The sequence below is a fragment of the Nyctereutes procyonoides genome, unplaced genomic scaffold (genome assembly GCF_905146905.1).
Source record: "Nyctereutes procyonoides isolate TBG_1078 unplaced genomic scaffold, NYPRO_anot_genome, whole genome shotgun sequence".
NCBI classification, from domain to species: Eukaryota; Metazoa; Chordata; class Mammalia; order Carnivora; family Canidae; genus Nyctereutes; species Nyctereutes procyonoides.
In genome coordinates, this window is record NW_026575155.1 from 13,233,802 (window position 1) to 13,259,427 (window position 25,626).

General features: G+C 47.0%; 1 protein-coding gene across 1 annotated transcript in view; it reads right to left on the minus strand.

Annotated features, from left to right (window-relative positions):
* Positions 1 to 25,626, minus strand: part of DSCAM (DS cell adhesion molecule) — a 621,576-nt gene that overhangs the window by 92,592 nt on the left and 503,358 nt on the right. The window contains exons 15-17 of the mRNA XM_055313369.1: positions 22,657 to 22,727; positions 6,828 to 7,068; positions 5,093 to 5,239 (exon numbers count right to left, since the gene is read on the minus strand). Of these exons, the coding sequence (XP_055169344.1) occupies positions 5,093 to 5,239; positions 6,828 to 7,068; positions 22,657 to 22,727 (459 nt within the window). The remainder of the gene's footprint in view (positions 1 to 5,092; positions 5,240 to 6,827; positions 7,069 to 22,656; positions 22,728 to 25,626) is intronic.

Below are 25,626 nucleotides of genomic sequence, written 5' to 3' on the forward strand. Positions count from 1 at the left end.
CTGTCTGTCAGCTTCTCTCCCTCTTGCCTTGGTACAGACAGCCACTTGCATGCTCACTTAAGGGTCAGCATCGTTCTGGGCTCAAATGCTAACTTATTTAATCAGCACACCAAGCCTACAGGCTTCGGGCAAGGAAGGTGGTCCCCAGAAGGTGCCTTTGGCCTGGGGTCAAAGGGTGAAGAATTTTTGGGGCCACAATTTGGAAGCCTCAAGAGATGGCTTTCGAAAGTAAAAACACATTTGCTCATGTGTGGGGTTGCTGCACGTTTAGAAGGTGGACAGTCGTCAGGCCTGATGGGTTAGGAAGTCTCCCCTCTGAAGTGGGGGGGGGGTCCCACCACTGACCACCAGGGCTCTTTGCATTATATTATCTGCTTATGACGTTCATTTTCCTGAATAGATGTAATATGGCTCAAGTGGATTAGGATAAAAAACTCAAGTGAAAATAGAAGAAATTTAAGTACAGATCTCAGCAAGATCTTCTCATATTTATGAATTTCTACATTGGGTCAAAGATCACACACACACACACACACACACACACACACACCAGGGAAAACGGTTCCACAGGGCTGTGTGCCAGCAGCTAGTTATGACACTTTGTCTAAATCATTTGACCTCTGGGGACTCTGGGTTTTTGCTTTTGTTTATAAGTATTTATCTTTAAGAAGGGCCCAGGGATCTCTCCCTCCAGGAGAAAGTAGGCGCCAGTCCTTTGCTGCAGGAGGAAATGGTGCTGATTCATCAGGGAAGTTCTTGGATAAGACACAGTGATGAGGAAGAGGGTGGCTACAAGGGACAAAGGGAAGTGGACCATCCCCTCTGTTTAAAGAAAACAACAATCAATGCAGAAGAATTCCATCTACTCATGAAGCCCGATACGGATCAGAATGAACACCTGGATGTTTACTCATCTTGGGGTTCATATTGCTTTGATGTGCTGATTTATTCATGAACCAGGAATACGACTGGAGTCAGAAGCCCCACTCAAGATTACCCCCCAGAGCTTCCTGACGGTCCAGGCAGCTCTTGTGCACTCTGCTCTCACTGACGGAGGGGCATTTTCCTGGCTGGCAGATACTTGATGCTTAGCAGATATGGAAAAAATAGAAAAGAAAATAGAAAAATTATGACAAAAAGCCCAATCAAAACATCATGCTTCATTTGCCATTCTTTAGAGCTTTTTTTTTTTTTTTTTTTGTATGGCTTAAGCAGGATTTCTATCATCTACCTTTAACAGCCTCCATGGGGTTATAAAAAAAAAAAAAACAGGAACTAAAGAATGATGTTCAGTTGAAACCATGAATAAAATAATGTGAAATGAATATAAAAAGTAAATTTAGACATATTACTTCTACTACAAAATTTTTTAACTTTCTGTTTTGAAACAAATTATTTTACGTATTCATACCTTCCCTCATTCTCAAAGGGTCTCAAGGCAAAAAAGAGGGGTGCAAATGACATTTCTAAAGTACTGCCAACTGGCCCACCACCAAAGCAAACATCCGGTTGGCACTAACTGCTGACTCGCTTCAGAGGCACCGCGTCATCTTGGGGAAACACAGAAGAAATGACGAATAGTTCAGATTCAGATGGAGATGTGTCTTCAAAGTAGACAATAGTCTAGCAATCACGGATGAATGACTTTGTCAGGCCTTGAAAAGTATTGACCTTTCAGATTATGATAAAATGCTCAGAAATTTCATCAAGATATAGTATGGTTAGCCTGCCCTATTGGCCACTTTTATAGACCACATTAATAATGACAAAACGCTTTGCTATATATGTATTTGAGGCAATTGCTAATCATAGTGGTAGTAACAATCTGTGTCTCTCAGGCTGTGAGTGTGTGCCTGTGAAAGTGAGTGGATGTGCGTGTAAGGTTGTGTGTGACTCTGTGAGTGTGTGTGCCTATGAGTGTGCATGAGCAGATGTATGTGTGAGTCTGAGCATGTGTGTCTGTGAGAGTGACTGTATGCATGTGTGAGGGTTGTATGTGAATCTGGATGTGTGTGCCTATGAGTGTGTACCTATGAGCATGAGAGGATGCATGTGTGAGGATTGTGTATAAGTCTGTGAGCCTGAGGGGATGTATGTGTCAAGGCTGTGTGTAAGTGTGAGCATGAGGGGATGCATGTGCGAGGGTTGTGTGTAAGTCTGTGAGCAATGTCCACAATAGCCAAACTGTGGAAGGAGCCTCGGTGTCCATCGAAAGATGATGGATACAGAAGATGTGGTCTATGTATACGATGGAATATTCCTCAGCCATTAGAAACGACAAATACCCACCATTTGCTTTGAGGTTGATGGACCTGGAGGGTATTATGCTGAGTGAAATAAGTCAATCGGAGAAGGACAAACATTGTATGTCTCATTCATTTGGGGAATATAAAAAATAGTGAAAGGGAATAAAGGGGAAAGGAGAAAAAATGAGTGGGAAATATCAGAAAGGGAGACAGAACATGAGAGACTCCTAACTCTGGGAAACGAACTAGGGGTGGTGGAAGGGGAGGAGGGCGGGGGGTGGGGGTGAATGGGTGACGGGCACTGAGGGGGACACTTGACGGGATGAGCACTGGGTGTTATTCTGTATGTTGGCAAATTGAACACCAACAAAAAATAAGTTTATTATTAAAAAAAAGTCTGTGAGCATGAGGGAATGCATGTGTGAGGGTTGTGTGTGGGTCTGTGAGCCTGAGGGGATGTATGTGTAAAGGTTGTGTGTAAGTGTGAGCATGAGGGGATGCATATGTGAAGGTTCTGTGTGGGTCTGTGAGCGTGAGGGGATGCATGTGTGAGGGTTGTGTGTGAGTCTGTGTGTGTGTGTGTCCTTGAATGCGTGTCTGAATGTGTGTGTGTGTGTCAGTGTGAGAGTGTGTGTGTGGTATTTTCTCGGGATCAGTGGGTCCAGTCCTTTACACAGTCACATGTTTTCCGTCGGTGGGAACCTCGGGGTGGCAGCCTGTGGAGTCTCCGTGGAAGCTTCCAGTAATCCCATGGAATTACCTGCTAATTCATACCTGCCACTTTTTATAAGTAGCAGGTGAGGCGAGAGCGTTCATGGCAGGCTTATGTCTCCACGGGTTTCTTTCTCACCGTTTGGAGACTGCGTGTAGGACTCCTGCACCAGGCATTAAGCACCTCCCTCGGATCTTCCTACAGTGAGCAGAAGGATCTTTAGGAACTGTATGCGTTTCTGAGCAGCCTTATGTGAAGACTTCCGTGTTTTTGAATATTCAAGTTTTTAAAGCTTTGGAAGCATCAAGTCTGAAGAACTGCATTAACCACGTTACCCTCCGTACAGCTCAGGTGTTAGTAGGCAGCATTAGCAAGTATGAGTGATGTGTGAGGTACGGATGACACAGATGAGGAGCCGCCACTGGATTCGGGAAATATTTCCAACAAGAACAACAGAACAATTTCAGTGTCACGTTGCCTCTAGGTGAGTGAGCTAAGGTGTTTGGTTTCACCTCATTCAAGACGAGGAGGAGAAACCAGAATAAAGCACACACGGTGATAGAGCCTATCTGGTATCGGGTCAATAAGAGGGACACTTTTACCAATTTTCATTGCTGTAGTCTTTACGTCTATGGGGTGTGTACAGGCTTTTTGGGGGCACAAGAGGGTGGAGCTGCCAAAGAATCGTCTAGGTAGGTCTGTCCCTCTCTGGGGCTGGCTGTGCGTTATTGGGTTTGCGGCTCTACATTCACGATTGTCCCTCGCTCACTGGTCTCAAACACCCAAGAGGGCAGACGCTGCATCCTCTGTGTCCAGCATAAGCCCAGCACAGGGTAGGTGCTCAGTTAATGTGTCTGCCTCGGGTCAAGCCAGTGAATCTTTACAGAACGGCTCTAGTTGCTGGGTGCTGGGTGAGGTGCTACACTCAGCATCAAGAGGAACCAGGTCTGGTCCTCAGCCTTGAGAAGCAGGTGGAAGCCTCCAAAAACTGCTCTTTGTTTAGCAGATGAAGCTTATTTAGCTAAGTGTCTTTCTTCCTTTGTTCTGGCCATTATTAGAGCCCTATGTGTTCTGTTTACCTGGGTGGGGACAGCCACCTGCTTGGAGAGCAGACTCAAGTGGCCCGAACAGGGGTGGGACATACCTGGGCCTCTGGCTATGTTTGCCCAAACTCAGAAGTGAGCATGCACCAGGAGGCCACATACAGTTAGAGGGGTTGAAAGAAGGCCCAGGCGGGAGGTGAGGCACGGCCCCCAGAGCAGGGGTGCAGGAGGTACCTGGGGACAGGAAAGGGGGTGTGGGCTACGCAGGTGTTGGGATGCAGGCAGTGACCTGACATTCACAGCTTCCCTGTGCAGGCCGCAGTATGGGGGTGTGCCTCTCCTGCTCACAGAAGGGGGCTCAGTCTGGTTCAGGAGCACCCACCACCTGAAAGGCATCATCACCCTCAGACATACTCTCCCTGAGAAACTTCTGGCCCCAATCTCCCCACGAACTGAGAGGGTGACACTCTCACTCATTCTTGCCCAAACAGAAAGATTTTGTCCTATAACTTGAAACAAACAAACAAACAGAGAAGCAAGAAGAAGGAAGGAAGAGAAACAGAAAGAGAGGACGGAGGAGAACAAGACAGGAGGAGACAAAACAGAGGGTGTGGGATTGAATGGCTCCTCTCGAGGAATAACAATACTCCTGGCGAGGTGCTCCTGAACCCTCTCATGGGTCAACTCCAGGGACTGAGCAAGTTTCCCTGCTGAGTTTTATCAGGAAATCGGAAGAGGTCAACCTTTTAGGATACACATCACATAGAACTTTCTAGATCTTGGTGTGGCCTGCAGAGGCTCTGCATAGATACTTCTCTAGGAAAGCACATCTATGCCTACATATCTCAAATGCCACCCCTCTCTGATGCCTCAAATTGCTTTTTGAGGATACATGATGCTTCAAGCAGCTGAATACACCTGTGAGCACATAACATGACAGGTAAGAAGAGAGCGACGTGGGGAGAGTGGGCAATTGTCCATTGATAAAGATGTGCCCTCCACACCCTGAAACCCACATTAGGAGTGGGGCTCTGCTATCCCACCAGGCATCCTTTGGGGCAAACTCACATGCCTTGTTTTCATCCTCTTACCTCCATCCATCAGGTTGGCCCAGTAAATGACTCTGAACCCCTGGAGAATTCCATTCAAGGCTTCCTTGGAAAGCGTGGACCAGGATATGGATATGCTCTCTGGTGATGTTGCTATGGCTTGAACATTTTCAGGGGGGTAACTCGGCACTGAAATTAAATAATTAGAGTCTGTAATAACTGCGGGTGGTTTAAGTGGCAAAGCGATACCGAATAGGCAATATTAGTTTAACACGTCGATATGCAAGCAAAAGAAAAAAGTCATACTCAATCCACAAAATTAGGGGGAAAAGGTGAGTTCCACTTCCCTATACAAATAGTATGATAACTCTATAAGGTAACGTGAGTTTGCGCATCTGTCCCAGTCTCTCTTTCCAGTTTAACTGGCTCACGTTGAAGAAGGCTGTCCCGGGACTGAGAGGAGAGCACTTCTGATCTCAGGGCAGGCGTAAAAGGCCTTTACCACTCTTGTGACTGTTGGAAGTTACATTTGCTTTATACAGGACTATGCCCTCTGTATTTCGTGCTATCCAGCACACAAATCGGAAGCCTGGCTAGTGAAAGGTGTTGAAAAGCAGACACGAAGTCGTAGCTTACTCACCACCCCCACCCCGGTCAGCCCCTCTTGCAAAACCGTCACCCTCTGCCGGAGGAAAGAGAGCGAGTGGGCACAATGGGGGCTGCTTGTTTTCCACATCGAGTTTATGCAGATCTTGAATGCTGGGACTCGGAGAAGGGACCAAATAACAGCAGAACCACACACACCAATGAAGAATGAGCACTGAGGTGAAAACCAAGGCAGATGCGATCATGATGGCAGAGATCATGATGCTGGATAGAAAACCCAGTCTTCAGGTTTCTGGTTTTCTAAGGCTTCTCTCCCTGTAAAAATGGTCACAGATTATGGAGGCAAGTCACCCTGTGCCCCCTCAAACCTATGATCACCTGGCTAACTGCACACGAGGTCGTTGTGGTGCATACTGGCTGCCTTAAAATCTACACGCAGTGCTGCAATGAAGCAGGTATCTTATATCTGCCCCTAATGTGGGGTCTCTGGACACAGGGCTCTCCTTTGCTTTTCAAGCACAGGATCCTGCAAGTCACGGGAGAAGGTGAATTAATTCCTCGTGGTCACTAGGCGGCGCTCGGTCACTGTGAGATTTGCTCCAGGAAACCTGCTCATTCCTTGCTCTTGTCCAGAGTGCTTGAAAATAGAAAGCATTGGAAAGGAAGGAAGGAAGGAAGGAAGGAAGGAAGGAAGGAAGGAAGGAAGGAAGGAAGGAAGGAAGGAAGGAAGGAAGGAAGGAAGGGAGGGAGGGAGGGAGGGAGGGAGGGAGGGAGGGAGGGAGGGAGGGAGGAAGGAAGGGTTGGTTCTCCTCCTTAACATGATTTGGAGAAATTCTTAGAAAATCGAATTTCCACATTCTGGTTAGGCTTCTGCAGTCCTAGGGAGAGACTTGGATGCACTCGGAGAAAAGCTCAAATCTCGTGCTTGGAATAAATGAGATGCTGCAGCGGGAACGGACTTGGGCTTTGTAATCAAGCTCTGTCAAAGGCGAGGCCCAATCTGTGCAGCCGGCGAGGGAATTAAGACACACTTTCCTGGAACCCCCATCCCCCAGGCCTGGCACTTTTGTCACTGTGCAGCCAGCACGAGCCAGGCTGTGGGGGGCCAGAGGGACAATCAGAGCAAACCTCTGAGGAAGGAGAGGCACGAGCGGCGGCCACCAGAACCTACCATCCTCGAGGGTGGTGGTGATGATTTCCTGAGAAGAAGGTCCCGTCCCGGCCCGGTTGCAGGCCTGCACCACCAGGCCGTACTGGGTGAACTTATTGAGGTTGTCGAGGGTGTAGATCTCACTGTCCCCAGTGGTGTCAATACTGATAATGTTGAATTGGAAGTTGCCCCCAGTGCTGTACTCGCGGTAACCTATTTGGTAGCCACGGATAATCCCATTTTGCAAATGTTTCTTGGGAGCCTAAGGAGGAAAAGAAAAGCAGACAGTAAGGAATTCTCGAGCAACACCAGGACGGGAGGCAGCACCCACTGCCTCTCGGGGAAGCAGAATAAAGTGAGATGGTCATGGAAATAGTAGCAGGAGGTGTCCTAGTGGGCGTAGAGTCAGGGCTGCTAGCCGTGAACCCAGGCACAGCTTGCTGTTGGCCAGGTGCTCTCCCTTGGGAAGACTGAAACACCAGGGGCATTCATGTTGCCTCAGGGACACCGACCATCACCCAGGGACACTGCTCTTCACACCTCACCAGCAGAATCTCCTGAGTTAGAGCTACTCTGCCAGCTTGTTTGAGGTGAGGGGGGAGCAGGAATGATTTTTTACAAAAGGGTCCCTGTCCTTGTGGAGCTTACACTCTAATGGAACGTTCCAGAATAGAGTTGTTTCCAGTTGAAAGCAGCATGTGGAAGGAGTCCGCCACGGACATGAAGGCATAAATCATTTTGGAATCATTTCATGGTGATCTAAATGGGGCAGGGGTGAGGCTATAGTCAGCTGCTCTCTGCTAAGGACAAAGGGTCTTCGCAGTCAAAGACAGAGTACTTTAGCTGGTATCTTGGACTTTTAAAAGAAACTTTTCAAGTAGAACACATCAGCAATGCTCTAAAGTTAATAAATGTTTTATAGACTTTCAGGCAGTCAAGAGGTATGTGTGTGCGCAAGTGTGAATGCATGAGTGTGTTATGGCTGTGTGCGAGTGCATGCGTGTATGTATGTGTGTGAGCAAGTGTGTTGTGTCTGTGCATTTGTGAGTACATGTGCAGATGTGTATGTATGTGTGTGTGTTATGTCTGTGAGTACGTGTGTATGTCTGTGTGTGAGCAAGTGTGTATGTGTGTTCTGTCTCTGTGTGCATGTGTGTGAGTACATATATATGTATGTGTGTAATGTGTTATGTCTGTGTGTGCATTTGTGAGTACATGTGCATATGTATACGAGTGTGTGAGCATGTGTATATGTGTGTCGTATCTGTGTGCATGTGTGTATGTGAGTGTGTGATCATGTGTATGTGTGTTGTGTCTGTGTGTGCATGTGAGTACATCTGTGAGCAAGTGTGTGCATGTGTGAGTACATGCATGTATGAGCACGTGTATATGTGTGTTGCGTCTGTGTGTTTGTGACTGTGAGCAAGTGTGCATGTGTGAGTATGTGTGTGTATGAGCACGTGTATATGTGTGCTGTCTGTGTGTGCATGTGTGTAAGTACGTGAGTGGGTGAGCAAGTGTGCATAGGTCTTATGTCTGTGTGTGGATGTGTGAGTACATGAGTGTACGTATGCAAGTGTGCATGTGTTACGTCTGTGTGTGCATGTGAGTACGTGAGTGAGCAAGTGTGCATGTGTTACATCTGTGTGTGTGCATGTATGTGAGTACATGAGTGTACTATGCAAGTGTGCATGTGTGTTACATCTGTGTGTGCATGTGTGTGAGCATGTGAGTGTACGTATGCAAGTGTGCACGTGTGTTACGTCTGTGTGCATGTGTGCGAGTATGTGAGTGTATGTATGCAAGTGTGCATGTGTGTTACGTCTGTGTGTGCACGTGGGTGAGCACATGTGTGTATGCACGCGTGTGTCTGTGTTTCACCGCAAACTATGGATTTGGATCTCTCAGAGCCATGAAAGGCTTCCTCTGCCCCTCTTCCTCTGCCAGGCGCCCATCTGGAGAGGGGGTTAACCCCTAGGAAACCACAGAGAGTCTCGAGTGTGCAAGTGTCCGGCTCCGGGCAGTGAAGGCGCGGACAGCCAGGCAGCGGCAAACTCAGCGGTTGGAAGAGGCTGCCCCGTGGGCTTGGAAGGGTGGCCAGGGCCGGCGACTGGGAGGTGAGCAGGGCGCGGGGGGCCTGCAGAAGCAGCGGGGAGAGGCAGGGCGGCGGGGGGAGTGGAGGGTGCCCGGCACACAGCCCTGAGGATCGGGAGCGGCTAACAGACAGGGCAGGGCTGCCGGGTGGGCACGATTCGAGCCAGAGGGTCCACACAGGGGGGCAGCAGAAGGAGGCTCCAGGCAGCACTAATGAATTTCAGCCAATATTTATGCATTGCCTAATATGCCCCCCCCCAGGGGGATCAGATGGCGCCCGCTGTGTTTGGGTGTTTGTTGGTCCGAGCTGTACAGGAGCAGGAAACTCACATTCTTAAAAGCAAACTTCCTCATTTCTGGTTTTCTTGGATTGGAACTGCTTTCAACAACCAGTCCGATTTCACGCATGTACACGGTTCCAGTGGGGATCCATGAAACAGTCCCGTAAATCATTACTTTCTGCGTCAAGTTGGCACTGTTACACCCTGACGTGATGGCTTTTCTCTTTTTTACAAGCAAATCTCTATGCAATCTTGTTTTTCCAGTGATGAGCTATGACTTTTCACTTTGTATGAAATCAGATCTGAAGATCTTAGATTTGGGGGGCACCCGAGTAGCTCAGTGGTTGAGCACCTGCCTTGGGCCCAGGGCGTGGTCCTGGAGTCCTGGGATCAAGTTCCACATCGGGCTCCCCGCAGGGAGCCTGCTTCTCCTTCTGCCTGTGTCTCTGCCTCTCTCTGTGTCTCTTATGATTAAATAAATAAAATCTTAAAAAATTAACAAAAAAATTTCAAAAAAAGATCTCAGATTTTGAAAATTTGAATTCCATGGAAATTGTTTTACCACAACCACTGAATTTGTATTTATGCCATATAATTAATAAAATTTATTTCCCCGCAAGACTTATCTATAAGTCAAATTTAAAACAGATATTTTTATGTATTTAGTTTTAAGGATTTTCTTTATTTATTCGTGAGACACAGAGAGAGAGAGGCAGAGACACAAGTAGAGGGAGAAGCAGGCTCCCTGTGGGGAGGGGAACCTGATGCGGGACTCCATCCCAGGACCCTGGGATCACGACCTGAGCCAAGGGCAGATGCTCAACCACTAAGTCACCTGGGTATCCTGACATTTTTCTTATTTCACATAGTTTTTAAATTTTAAATACAGTGACCCAAATATAAATGATATATATTTTTTAAGATTAGTTTATGCTCATTAAATATTCTAGTCTTTCAACTGGCTCCCTGTATAGGTTAAGATCCTAAGTCAGGATCACAGTGTGGTGGTTATGGCATCAGGTCAAGAAGCAAGTGAAGGGGGTAGATGCAAATGCCCATCAGAAAATGTTCACATAAAAAAAAATTAAAAAAAAAAGTTCACATAGAGCAGCAACCAATGTCGTTAAATCTTCCACAAGGAGAGGGACTGCTTGCTGACTCCTAGCATCTTGGGTTTGGGGGATTAATGATTTGATCTGGTTGCACACGTAGGGTGGAGAAGACTTCTTTTTTCCCCTCCCACGGGTGAGAATGCATTCTAACAAGCTTAATTATGATAGACATTTTTAACCAAAGAAACATTTAACAAATCACATGAAGAGAAAGTATTGTTTTCGTGCACAAAAACAAGTCAAAATTCTAACTATGTCAGGCAAAGTTTAAGTTTTATTATTATTTTGTCGGCTGGACAGTCAGATTTCTACTTAGGGATGTGTTTACATTAAAGAAATCCTTGAGAACATACTGAAAACTCAGATCTCTTTTTAAAAGTCCATAAATAGAGGAGTTTTATACATTCAGTATAGGGAATTTTAGGGACTGTGGCACAAATTGCAAAGGGTTTTGAGAGTGACACTGGAGACTGTCTCTGACTTGAATGGACAACAAACCAGCGGTGACAGGGTGTATGGAATAGTCTGGCAATGGGTCTCATGTCATCCCTTGGATATCTTTTACTTAAAACGGCTTTTAGATGATGCTTTAAACATCTGTGCCTTGGAGTATGCACTTACCTGGGATAAAGGTAGGTGTGTGTAAGGGAGAAATCCTAGTGGGGAAGACAGTTTTAGAATACAATTCTCTAGCCGCTAAACAGCATCAAATTGTGACTGACACAGTGGGTCAGAAATAATTATTTGTTTCATGAAACTAAATGAATGAAATTAATAGTGGAGTAGGAAGAAAAGAAAAAGAAGAAATCTGGTAGAGATCTTGAAGATACTTTGAATCTGGGTTGCAGATACCGGAGAAGGCTAATGTCCTAAGAAACCACCTCAATCACGCCCCCTTCTCCCCACATCTCAGCAGTAACCATTGTGAGATTTAAGTCTGGCCGCAGTCTTTCCAGGGAAATGTCCCTTGGATGTTCCCTGGTGACCTAGGATTCTCTCTGGCTGCTTCAATAAGCATGGAAGTCCCAACTTTCTTGTGTTTTCCCATCTCATGAAAGGCCTCATCAGAGACTGCCTTTCTTCCTTCTCTATCAAAGCCCAACTCATTCTTCATAGCCAGCTCAACTTCCAGCTCATCTGCTTCCTTCAACTGTCTGCGTCCAAGGAGTTCTCTATCCTCCAGCCTCCACCTGCACACACTGCTTCACCATCACCAGCTCAGCAAGAACTGACCGCTTCCATCCCTTCAGCACAGTGGGCATTCTCAGAAAATGTTACTGTAGATGCAGAAGAGAATGGTTTTGAGCATATATGGGGCACAAAAATAGTGATGGGTAGAAATGACGTCAGTTGCAGGTTTATAATCTGGGTACAGGGCTAATGAGAACAGTTTGAAGATAGAAGAGATGCCCAGCCTCCAGGCCCATGATGTAGCTGTTGGTCAGAGGCCTGGACTAGCCAATACAGAAGGATCTCTCAGGGGCACTGTGCAACTCAGACCCAAATTGAGAGCTGGCTTCCATGTGGTCCCTCAGTATGGCAGCTCATGCGTCAGGATGAGAGACACAGGCCCGACTTAGAGGGGTCAGGCTTCACTTCTCAGACCCCATCAAGGAAAGAAAAATAGCACCTGGAGAGCCAACTTACTTGGACAATGTCATCCTTTTTCTTTTCCTTTTTCAAACAGTGATTCTAGAGAGTTTGTTCACTTGTTCCGGGCAGCTCATGGGTTACATGTTTTTTAGAATAAGGATCATTTAAGCCAGACTCACAGATTGACAGCAAATCTCACTTGGCAACCAGTCCTCTTAATACATAATAAAGGAAGACTTTGGAGGGTAAGTGAATGGAAAAAAGAAAAAAGAAAAAAAGAAGGAAAGTCTAAAGTTCACTGTGTGTCACTGAATTCAACAATCTGAGGCCCTTTCTTTGCTGGAAGATGGTGTCATTCACAGACCACTCTGATTCACGCGTGTTCTGTTTCTATCTTCTCTCAAGCCTCTTCGAGGGGACTACAGTTCTGAGAAAAACCCTTCTCTATCCACTATTGTGTTTCCCATGTAGGGGTTAATTATTTTTCTGTGTTGAATACTACTCTTCCTTTCATTTACCTTTGGATCCAGTAATGAGCCTGGTTTCTTTCCATTTGTCTCATTGATCTGCCATCTGGGGTGCTCTCTCCCCTGTCTAGCCCTGGCATTTTTTTTTTCCTCCCGTAGTCTCTCTAAACAGCCTTCTTTCATCCCTTCCAAATGTCCTTCCACCAGCCTCTGCCCCCCACCCCCAACTCCCACTCCCTTTAAGAAACTGTCTCTTTTGATCTCCATGACAACAGCAGCACCGCATCAGTGTATGTGCGTGGTGTGCCATTGCCTGCATTGCATGTGTCCATCCAAATGAGCCTTGGAGCTGCCTGTGGCGGATACAGAGGTCTTTAAAAAGTCGGTAAAAACAGGGGTGTGGGAATGCTCACAGCACCATCAAGGATGTGAGTGATTAGAACGGGCCATCTCTTCTTTAGGAAGCCACCGGCCAGGTCCTGTTTCTGGCACACTTCCCCACCCCCACCCCCTGCCCAGCACAGGTGAATGGACTGTGCACAATGTAGGATTCGCCCGCTGACCAACCGGGAGAGCACAAACCTCGACTGCAGGTTCCTGCACTCCAAGAACACCCACCATATTACTCGGTCATGTTGAGTAACTCAGGTGAAAAATGAATTGAACATTTTCCTCTTAGGTTCCTCCAAATTCACTTAAAATGTAACCTGTCCTCATTCCCCTTTTATTACAGGGGGTTGTGGACTGTCTTTCTTATCTCCGTGTACTCCCTCCACCCCTGTCCCTGTTCTCCAACATAAATAGCAGCTATTTGGTAAGCCGGCTCAGGGAACGGGATGCGTTCAAGTGAGCAGTCTGCACAGGTGCCTGTCCTCTGCAAGGGGAGGCCTGCAAGTGAACCTGTGATGAAAGTAGAGCACGGCGCTTGCAGGGCGGAGGGCTGGCACAGGGTAGCATGGAAGGGGAAAGGGGCAGGTGCCTTTTCTGCTTGTGGCAGAAAGATTCCCAGAGAAGGGGCACTTCATCTGAGCCTCTAGGAAGAGCAGCCGTTGCTGCGGAGGGACAGCCTCACAGGCATGCAATCAGCCTGCCCCACGGCACTCGGGAGAGATAACTGGAGATGCCACTAGAAGGAACAGCTCCGAGTGAGCCTTCAGAAGGTTTCAGCGGTGACTGTAGGGCTGTGGGGGTGGGCATGGCAGGAGTGTGCAGGAAGCCAGGGAAACCGTTTTGAATGAAGGGAGGGCAGGAGCCGGTGATCTGTGTTGACAAAGCCCCCCCGCCCTCCCGGGATTCTGGTGCACGCTCATGCTCAAGTCTGAGAACCATGGTTGCTGTCTTGGGGCATCGTTACAAGGCCGAGTATCTGCCTCGCTTAGGATGGATGACGTAGTCCAAAGCAACAATTGCGCATTTCCAATTTTTCAGGTCACTAATAACACGTCTTCCTGGTCTTTTTTGCAGAACAAAAAGAAACAAATGCAACGACTATCAGACCTTCATGGTCCTGTGAGTGGCACAGCAGTGAAGGGGCTGTGCTACGGGGGGGCCTGGTTGGGGGAGGAACAGCTGCCTTGCTGGATGGAGCCCTGGTGGAGCAGCTGCTGCAGCTGCACGGACGGTGGGTTCTGAGGAAGCGGCGCCGGAGTGGAGGGTGCTCCCATCATTGTGCCGGAGCATGTTTGCACTCCCGGATCTGCCCTTCGGGCTGCACTAAATACAAAGGCCACGCCATAGGTCTCCTCCAAGGGGCATGCACGGCGACTGTCCACTGAGCGGGCAGGACAGAGTGAGGGGCCACATGTTATGAAATAGAAAGTGGACACAATGATCTGACCATGAGACGTGCTCAGAACACAGCGGCTACTGAGTCCAGGTCTGAGAAATTAAGGAGGAATGATGGAGCTTTGAAAGATGCACACTAGTGAGAGGCCAAGAAGTTGACTCAAAGCTGGTAGTCACTGTGTTCTAGTCAGATCTGGCAGCTGGGGAGGAGGCGGCGGCCAAGCATGTGCTTGGAAAACACATGTAGAATTATAGAAACAGGCTCTCACAATTTTATGGGATGAAATTGAGGTTAACTATTGCATAACAGGACTTTATTTAATTTCTAAAGTGTGGGGTGGCTCTCACATCATTCATTCATTCATTCATTCATTCATTCATTCTTTCATCCAACCAACCAACCAGCCAACCAACCAACACGTGGAAGAGCTACTCTTGCTAGGCATCCTCTTGTTTCTGAATTTCTCTGTTCTTTGCATCCCACACTGTCTGGTAACCACACACAGCATTTCTCAGCAGCCTTAAAGCCTTATCCAGTGGTTTCTGCCAAAGACCTAATGAATTCATAGCACATACATAGGCCCTACCTGGTGTTATATGTAGCGGCTCTGAGAGCTGGTCTCCTGAATATCTCATATTTAATGTTCAGAGACTCTAGATGTCTCGATGTTTCTGAGAGACAGAGTTGGCCAGAAGGGTGATGGCACATAGTGTTCCAGAGTCTGGGGGTGGAGTACGATGGAGAGAAGTAATGCAGAGAGTGGAGGTGCCCAGGTTCGGGGCAAGGAAAGAGCAGGGAGACAGTGGGAAGGGGCTGCAGGAAGACCTTTCCACAGGCCAACAAGAGGTGTAGGCAGGGCCCAGCCAGGAAAGAATGCACCTGGAGACTGTGAGGTTTTGGGAGACGGTCTCACTTGTATGTCTAGACACTGTGCAGGCAATAGGGATGTGGAGGGAAAGCGGTTTGGGTTAGGATGCCAAGAAGGATGTATACTAGTCTGTGAGCATAAGGCTGGGATCCCAACTGTTTAGTGGTAGCTGAGTGATCTGAAAAGACTTGGTGCCTCCTATGAAGACTGAAGGACACAACCTACAGTAGCTGTTACTACGTGGAAGTCCCTGGGGATGGCAGGGTGGCCACGGAGATCTGGGGGGCACAGCTGGTCCAGATCTGCTAACCAAGCGCAAAAGGCAGTGTTTTCAAAAGTATTAGAGTCTTTGTAAAGGAATGGCCTGCCTCAGTGGTACGAAGAGTTGCTGCTGTCATTGTCTTTGTAATTTCAGAAGGGTAAGGTCTGTCCTGAAGGACCAAAGAAGATCCGAAGTTCAGAAGGAACTGCTGAATGAAAGGAAGGCTTTAACTTCATGCCTGGAAAGAGTCCCTTGGTGCTTTAACTCTCTGTTCAAAGAGCCAAGTAACAGGAAGCTCTTTGTGACGTATTCCAATTGTCCGTGGCCGCTTCCCGGGTGTTGTCGTGTTCAGTAAAGCATGGTTGACAAACTTATGGTCCCAGGGCCAAGTCTATTTGGCCATGTCTTCTATATGGCCCTTAGCTAAGGATGTAGGACACAGTGTTGTAGACTGAATCAACGAGTAGGGTGCAGGGTAGAAATTCGTGGGGCGGGCTGGGGTTGGAGGTGGGGTGGGTGAGAGGTCAGCAAAGGTGGAAGGCGAGGCACCTCCATGAGCGCAGAGTCAGACGGAGGCCAGGGTTTGGGCTGGGTGCTTGATGGCTGTAGTGCGATTCTTGCTGGGATGGCAAAGTTCTAACCCCTGTTCTATCGGAAGAAGACCAGCAAGGCCTGCATCAACGGCAGACTTTTGGTCATGGATTTACTATCTACCACGTACACTTTATGTCATGATTGAAGCCGAGAGTGGCATTGTTTCCATGGAGCTATTTACCTTTGTCTCTTATCTGTGCTTGGGTAATGAAAAGCATTAGCCCCAACTGAAGGATTTCAGGCGTGAACACTCATGAATGGATAATGGAGGAGAAGAGCATTGAGGGAATGTCCAATAAGATAGGTTCTTCTGTCAGAAACATGCTATCCTGGACATGAGATATATATATATATCCCCATAAGATTACATAGCAAAAATTATGCACAGTGTACTTAATAGACAAGTACTTTTCAATATTATTCAATCATGAGCAATTTTTATCCTGATGTCCTAACTTTAGGATGTAATTCACTTGTAAAATGTGATGTTGATGTATCAGACAAAGACAGACCCATGGCTGGTTACCAGTAAATGTCCAGAATGCTCTTTTAGTTATGACCTCACAATTCTTACGCATTGTTCTTATTTGCATTTTGACAATATGTTCTCTGTCAAGGCAAAAATACCATTCATGCCTCCTTGACTCATTGTAACCTAGCAGTTTAGAATCTAACAGCCCTGAAACAGAATCACGGAAGTGCCTGCTCTCTGACGTCTTGCATTGTCAGCTTCATCCAGGCTCAGTGTGAAGCTTTCAGAATAAACCATCTGAAAGGACTTCCAGCTGATGGATAGAGATGGCCTGGGTCCTAGTCCTTAGTCCAAGCCCAATTTGTGTCCTGTCAGGGTCAATTAGCTGGAGCGCTACACTGGGATGTGCCTCCTATGCTGAGTCCAAGCCAACCTCTCCAGCATGCCTGGTGTCAGACCTGGACCCACACTCCTGGCGGCTGAGCAGCCTTTGGAAAGGTGGCCAGCATCCTTTTTCTGTCCTCAGGGGTTGGGAACCAAGAGAATTGCCTGCTTAGGTTGAGAGGTCAGCCAGGACCCTTTGGGCAGGCTGGCTCTGCTCTGGGAGAGATAACTAGGGTCACTGGTGAAAGCCAGTCACATGGCTAAACCAGGAGGGCTAATCCAAGGGATAGATGGAGAGAGGTGAGGAATATATGCCAAAAGAGGCAAATAAGCAATGAATGATTTTATTAAAGGGATTTGTATATTTTATACATGCACAAAAAAGATGGGAATAGAATCCAAGGGTTTCCAAAAGAAAAGGTAGCCCCTCTTGATATGAATATTTTAACATGAATGTAAACAAAATAAATACCTCGTATCTTCATTTAACAAATATTTAAATATACTTCTGGGGATATAGTGACCAAACAAAAACAAAACAAACAAAATAAAAATATGCCCTCTACTCTCATAGAGCTAGAGGAAGAACTCCTCAGGAGTTGAGAGAGAATACTCCTCAGATATGTGGATGACCAAGAGGTTTTGAAATCAGTTTGAATTTTTCTTCTCTTGTTAGAGGGGAAAGAGGCTGCCTTGTTAATATGAGAAGGGCTGACGGTTCCTTAAATATTTGTAAGACATGTTGGTCACTGGGATTTTTTAATAAAGCTGCTGTAAATCCAGCCCTAGAACAAATTGATTAAGAAATGTAAATTTTGTAATTTTTCCTAGCCTGAGGATTAAAGTGAGAGTCAAGGAATGAAATAAAATTAATTTCAAGCCAACCCTTTTGAGTTTCAACGGCTGTTGGAAAAAGGGATGTTGACCTACTACTCCAGCTATGCCAAGGTTAAGTTTACATTTGGAAAGAAAGAGAGAGGAGGGAAAAATTACATTTTTTCCTATTTTCTCTAATATTAAAGTTGAGTAAAATTTATAACATGAAGTTAGAAGGAACAGGACAAGAAACTAATATTGGTTGAACTTACTAAGCACAAGCCACAATCTTGGCACATCATGTACCTTAGCTTATCGGTTGCTTAGAAACCGGTGGGAAAACCTCGGTGAGGGTCCTCAGTCTGACAGTCCGAAGCCCCCAGATTTCAGGCAAATCCCTCCAATGTCAGGAGTTTGTACAAAACCCGGTATACCCAGTGCACAGATCTAATGGCATAATGTATGCAAAGTTGAGTACCATGCCTGGCTGGGGGCAAAAACTCAGAAAGACTGCTTTCCCAGGGATCCCAGCCAGGAAATACTATTCTAGAAGACAGTCCTCTTCCAATGTGGCATGCCATTTCCTGGGTAGAAGGATTTATTTATTTATTTTTATTTATTTATTTTTATTTTTATTTATTTATTTTTTGGGGGTAGAGGGATTTAGATGCAGGAGTCAAGAGGAGCCTGCAGTTTATTAAATCATTATGATGAAGGTCACTGGCAATAACGCAGTTCTGTTTTTAAATGACAAGCTAAGCCACTTTCCCACTGTAAGAGCTCATCTGGGAAACATAACATATTGCAATGATGCCTCAATTAGCTGGAATTACTGGGGATTGCGCAGATGTGGTGTTTTAGTTAAAAGTAGTCTTTGGATTACTTAAATTTAATTAAATTCCTAAATATGCAATGTTCAAATTTTATGGAAATAGGTATCCTTTGGCAACATTGCTCATTTTAAATAAAATCCAGCCAGACGGTTTGATATAGAGCGGCCAGAAAGTGGCAAAATCATTTTCAGGACTTTCTCCGGAGTCATCAGTCGGACAACCATTTTTAGCACTGGAATATTTAAACAGTTGAGAATTTCATAGTTTTGGGATAGTGTATGGCTCTAAAAAAGACTCCTCATCTAAAACGAAAGGAAATATTTACATCAATAGGAAAAAAATCTCTGCCTTAAATTGCATCCTCTTTAGAAATGTTTTGAGATATTTAGTAATATTAAATATTTCGGATACTTAAGGTTTTATGTTATGACCACATGCAAAGAGCGGGCAATCAAACTGTCCTTCATTTGTAATAAAATGGGATACATTGATTCTGAGACTGAGCAGAAGAGAAAGTGGCAGACACTGTTCAAAAGAGGCTTGTTCTATCAATATTTTGACACTTAAGGAAATAGACCATAATTTTCTGAAAAATCAAAGAATTCTCCTTTAGTTTTACAATTTACATGTATGTAAACAGATATATCATCAATAATCAGTAACTTTAAGTATTGTTGCTGATTTTTTAAGATTTTCTTCATTTATTTGAGATGAGAAGCGGGGAGCAGAGGGAAAGGGAGAGCAGACTCTCCACTGAGCGCCAAGCCCAACACGGGGCTCGATCTCACAACCCTGAGATCATGACTTCAGATGAAATCAGGAGTCAGACACTTAACTGACTGAGCCACCCAGGCACCCCCATATTCTTTCTGATTCTGAATAATCTCTACAAAAACGACAAGAAATTGTATTTGCTTATGCAAACCCTTCTATTTTTCAAAGAGGAGGAACAAGAGCTAGAACGTGAATCTTTATTATCATTTACTTCCTTTTTATTTATTTAGAACCACTGATGTTATCTCTCAAGTTCCCGTCAAGGCACTGTTCAGCATTTTTATTTCACTCCAAAGGCATAAAGGTATTAAAAGCCCAATTTAATATGGCACTGGATCTTGGACGTCCTCCTGAAGGCTGACATTTGATGTGACATGCAGAGGGCCATTTCCTCTGACACTTATCACAAATTTTTTGAACCATTACTGTCATTTATTTTTCAATAAATTACAGTAGAAAGCCATATGTAAAGTGGTTCATCTGTGTGCTCGCCTGAGTGGTGATCACAGCTTTGGGCTCCCACCAGAGTAGGCTCCGGGGAACTTCACTGGAGGATGAGGGAATATTACAGCCTGGGGTTCAGAGTTCCTCAAAGCTGGGTACCTTCTCTACAGCCGTGTCTGAAAGACCTAATGCTTCAGAGGCTACTGTGATTTGGAACACTTGTGCTGTGGACCTCATCATTCTCAACTCGCAGATGTCCTCACCCGATCATTTGTTCCCTCGTTCATTCATTCTTTCATTTATACCAACATGCCAGTCATTGGGGGCCAGAGATGAACAAGACTCCCTGATCTTAAGCAGCTCACAGAACAACAGAAGAGGTGCAGGCAAACAGAAGATAGAACCCATGTGATGGGGGCCTCACTGAGCTGTCCCCAAGACTGAGGATCCCACAGAGGCTCAGACAATTACTTACATTTTGGAGATGCAGCACACATCTTCACAGTCTCATGCAGCACAGGACAAGGGGGGAGTGTTACCAATGGTGTTGGCAATGACAGCAAAGAAGGAGGGGGACGCCAGCTGTGGGCACGTGAATGGCCTGTTGTAACAGGGGCAAGGTGGGGGTGACAGCCTGCAGCCAATACTGAATGGCCTCATGAGACCTATAGCTCTTGGTCTACATTCAGTGGGCCACAGGGAACCTTCACCAGACTTGAAACTTTAAAAATTTGAATCTTTTCGATGGTGAAAGGTATGGCTAACATAAAAAGGTAAAGTTGTGTTGTTTATTTTATTCAACAGAAGGGGTATGTCACAGACGTGTTGCTTATACAATAGTTAGACAAACAATATCCAGGTCCAGTAGGTCACCAACATGCCCCAGAACTTTAAGAGTTTGAGAGTCTAAAACGGCTGTCTTGCCACCAAAGCCCCAGCACTGTTCTCCCCACTGTCTCCTCTCCCCACTTAGTGCATATTTTACTTCTGTCAGTTGTCCTGTGACCCTGAATGCGTTTCCAGCTCCGTCCTCCCACAGGTCCCGTATTTCTATCCTGCTGACGGGGTGCGGGGCTCCCTCTCTGGGTTAATGTGATTTCTCTTTCTTTCTTTACTTCCTTCTCTCTTGCCCTTTCTGGTCAGTCTCCTTACACAAAATGTAAATCTGGGACTTTAACACCATAAAATCAAGACATATTTCATGCAACATATTGTCCTTTGCAGATCCTTTGGGTTGTAGATAAAAGCATACAGTTTAGTTGAATCAGTGACGCACTTCCATTACATAATCAGGCCAATGTGAAATGATGAGCCAGCAAACGGCGGTCCTTACCTCATTCAGTCTGTTAAATCACCTGTACACCTGTCTGCACACTGACAGGCCACACAACATCTGCCCGCTGCTCCGAGAAAAACCACTGCTCCATGAACCATGCATTACAATTGGCTCATGATCTAATGGAAGCAAGGCTTTCTTTTAATAGCCCACAACATGTTCATTCTTTTGGCAGTAAGAAGAGATTTAACTGCAATTTACTGACTTTTGCTTTTTTTTTTTCCCCCTCTGGAGACAGAAAGGACGTCATGCCTCTAAAGTCTGGAAAGTTTCCATTTTGAGTTGTAAGGCCTCTGTGAATAGATACCTTTCTCATGCAGAACCCAGAAAGCTTTAGGAGCCACCGGCATAGCTGGCCTTTTTCAGTGGCAACATGTGAGACTGTGCAGAGCCAGTGGATAAAGCTCACAGGGCCTTTAATTTGAGACAGAGTGAGTCAGCATTCCGTCTGTAGAGTGGCCGGGATACGTGCAGGGTTATGGCTTGCTGCGTGCCTTTTATGATACAGTGTGTGATGCTCTCAGCTGGTGGATGTGCTCACAAAGGCGAACGCCACCCCTCCCACACTGCTTGGCCTGCACCGTCTGTGCGGCTAAACAGTCCCGGCCTGCTGTCCGCCGCAGCCGCCGCACCGGCTGGGGTATAGGAGTGCACACGTAGGGGCTAAGGCATTGAAGATGGTAGCCACCCCGACAACGAGGATCCTTTTTTTGTTACAGACGCAGCTCACTTTACAATAGAGCTGGAACCCGAAGAAAAGCACCAGTAACGGGTGCGATGAGTTAGGTCTCTAATGGCTTTACAGGCAGGCCACTTGAGGACCCCACAGAGGTTGTTGACTTCTCCTCTGAGTAAGAATGCAGGGAAAGGGTGAGAAGAGAGGAGAGGGAAACCCAGAACTGGAAGAGCCAGTGCAACGTGCACAAGTTTGGACCCAAGAAGAGCATTCTAGGTAAAAGGGATTGGGCCTCCTATCATCAACTGCAAGAGCACATCCAAGGATGACTAATTCTCAAGACAGTTTCCGCCACCGGGTTAGTGACTTCAAGATCCCTGGGACGATGCACCTAACATGCTGCTTGTGACCAGCTTGCTCCAGCACGTAAACCAACAGTGCTTCCCTCACCAATGGCTTTGCTAGGAAAAACATGGCAGCTGGAAGAAGCTGTGCTGTGTAGTTGCCCTGTAGCTCAAGGGGTCTCTCCCAGTGACTGGCAGCAAGCCCTTGGCTGACCAGCGGCCAGTCCATATTTGTGGCCACATGCGAGCACCACTGCCTGGGACGGTAGCTGGCTCCAAAGGCCACCTCACTGAGAAGGAAATGAAGGGCGTTCTCCAGGACACCGCTGGCTGGTGGCACAGGGAGGGCGACAGTCCTTTCTGGCGGCTCAGTGCACTATCTGCCATACTCAGACTTGCAGTTAGAAAAAGCTTCAAATGTGCCCGGTGCGTCTGTTTCCACTATTTGTACAAAAACCAGCTCTCAGGACTCAATCAAATGCAAAGAATGAAAACAAGACCTAACAACTTCGCTCTCTGTGCATATCGAATTTGCTGTCAACGGATTCACAATGTGGACACATATTCCGGATTTTAAGAAAGGGGCTTTTAATCTAATTTTGCAAAACAAAAGCTTCACCAGGTGTTAGTGCCTTGGCATCATGACTCTTAACCTGAGTGACGTGCTCACCCCACGAGAAAAGCGCCAGGAATACAAGCGTTGGTTTGGTTTACCTTCCAGGTGACTCTGATGCTCTGAGATGAGAGGGGCTCCAGGTGGACTTCCTGAGGTGGGCCGTCAGGAGCTGTGAAGACCAAAACCCACAGGCCGGTTAGCACCGAGTTCCAGAGCAGACTGAAGTCTACACAACACACAGGCCCAGAAGGCAGCCCCCCAGCAGTGCAGAGAAGCGTGTTAGCGGCCTCAGGGAACAGACCATGTTGGCCGCATTGCTGTGGACTGAATTTACCCTGTGCTTACTCCCTCCTGGTAAATATGAACCTTGAGGACCTGTCCTTGTGTTCTTCTTCACCATCCCTTTGACAACGTGATTAACAAAGTTCAAGTCTCAGCAACTTCATAGGTAAAGTGGGAAGGAGGAAGACAACATTTCTTTTGTGAAACCCTGCGATGGTTGTCAAAGACCCTTCCCTTTTCCTTGGAAGTCATGCTTAGTGACCTGGCATTAGGGTCACTCAGGTTGCTCGGGGCTATTGGGGCAAAAAAAAAAATCAGGATTCCTCTGCTTTTGAGTTCCTTTGATGGCTTTGGGTTTTCACACTTTCTGATGTAAAACTCTCATTACCCAGGGGCTATAGCCGCAGAAGGCAGAAGCAAAGAAGAGTCAAAGCATACAACTCACATCACCCTATCTCCAATGCTTGTAGAGATTCCAATTATGTTCCAGTCCCAGTTGCTGGCCCTAGACATGCAGTGTAAAAGTGGGGGGAAAATGTTTCTGCCCACCCAGAGTGCACGCGTTCACCAGAACAGCACAATGCACACGCCGGGAGAAAGACCAGCCTAACCGCGTTGCGGTTACTCAAACATCTTCTGAGAAGTGGAAGCACCTGGGAACTCAGGATTAGAAGGAGAGACCCCTCTGGGTGAAAACATGCTGTGAGATTGACACTTGTGCGACACCCATTTCTGTGGAAGTGGAGATGCCAGCTGCAGAAGGGGGAGGGGCACAAGGCAGATGAGAAAGCAGAAGTGGTGAACGTGAACTGGTTTGAAGGGTCTGGAAGTCAATGGAAAGGTAAATAAAGCTAAAGGTCAGATTAGGGGAAGAGGCAAGGTCAAGGGAAACGTTTTCTCCTCGGTTCAGGAGAAGAAGTTTTGAGCAATACATGTTGATGGTGTGGCTAAGTTGATGGGTGTTTCAGTCTTTCTGCCTGAGTTCAAAATTCTGGCTCTCTCACTTAGCAAGCTGTGTGGTTAACTTCATTTCTCTGGGTCTCAGTTTTTTATATAACAGGACAATAAAATGCATGCCATAGGATTGTAATGAAAATAATATACTTGGTAAACACAAGTAATAACAATTATTATCATTGGGTGTTTGATGTAAGGGGAGGCAAAAGAGGAAATTCATACAATGACAAGAAAAGGTACCCTTGAAATAACGATGTCTGAGCACAGATGCAAGGGCACTAATAGGAACAGAGGTGGTGGAGACCAGGGGCATCCGAGCAACCATCTCTGGGGAGGGAGGAGGGAGGAAATGATGGGGGAGTTTCTGGTGGACTTGCTGGTTGAGGAAAGCAGGCTCAAACCTGTTTGTGTTTTCTTAGCAAAATAATAAGAGGCAAGGTCAGGGGCACCAGGGTGGCTCACTCAGTGAAGTGTCTGCCTTCAGCTCAGGTCATGATCCTGGGGTCCTGGGATGGAGCCCCGTGTCGGGCTCCCCGCTCAGCAGGGTTCTGCTTCTCCCTCTCCCACTGCCCTACTCCTCCTCATGTGTGCTCTCTCTCTTAAATAAATAAAATCTTAAATTAAAAAAATAAGAGGCAAAGTCAGGAAGTCAGAATGGGAGAAGGAAGGAGGGCCATGGCTTTAGGAACACAAGGGCTTGGGGAATGGCAGTGGCCTATGGAAAAGTGTGCCTCGCCCAGCAGAGAGGAGCAGGGAGCCCCGGCTTGGCATGTGAACACAACATGGGGAGAGGCCCGCGTGTGGGCCTTCATGAAGGCACCGACTGGTGTAGGCAGAGTACGCAGGGGGACTGGGGTGAGCATTGGTGCTGGGCAGGAAGAAGCAGGTGCCCAACTTCTACTGGAGGAGGGGCAATGGGATCCCCTGGTTCCCTACATGAGGAAGAAGGCAGGGATGGGGGTGTGGGGCTGACTCCAGAGGCCAGGGCTCGCGGGACCAGGGGAGAATGAGAATGCTAAGAGAGGAAGCCGAATTGCCGGGAAACATGGTTCATTATGTTTTACGAATATGAACTCGAAGGGACTCGATATTGGAGCTGGAAATGTTTACAAGGGCCGGGAGAGCAAGAGGAGAGTCGAGTGTGCAGTCTGCTCCCTTCTCCACGCCTCGTTCCATCCTGCTAACACCGGCCCTGACATCTAGTCTGCAAGTCCCGTGCTTGGCCTGCCGCTGTGCCCACCGAGGCTCTCAGCCTCCCCCGACAGCCTGCTCCAGCCCCGCATCAGTGGCTCATGCAGGTTTTCATTTGGTTCCTAAACACTGATTCTGGTCTCCACTTTACCCCTCTTAAAGGGGACATGGGCCCAGAGCACCTTTCAAACTGCTCACTTATCATACTGACTCCCCCGTGTTCAGTGTTTTGTGTCCCGCCTCCCTCTGTACGCTTCTGTTCTGCATCCCAACCCCCCATGCACCCCCTGCCCCAGCCGCGGCCAACATCTCAGTGGAACCCAAGCACACGTGCCCTGGGCAGATCTGACCTTTTCCCTCCATCGGCATTGCCTACCTCCACCGTCTACCCGTCGGTAGCATGGAGACCGTGGGGACCCCGACAATCACAGTGGTGCTGGGCACTTGCGCAGAGCCACCTTTGCACCGGGCTGTCTTCCTCCAGCTGACCCTGAGCTGCATGGCCTCCCAATCTGGGTCTGGAGCAAGTGCCCACTTTGAAGGGTAAAGCAATGTGCCGACTGAAACGTAGAGCACACCGCTCTCAGCCCGGCAGGTCTGGGGACAGCTGGCTTGCTGTGGGTGCTGCAGCCTCTTGC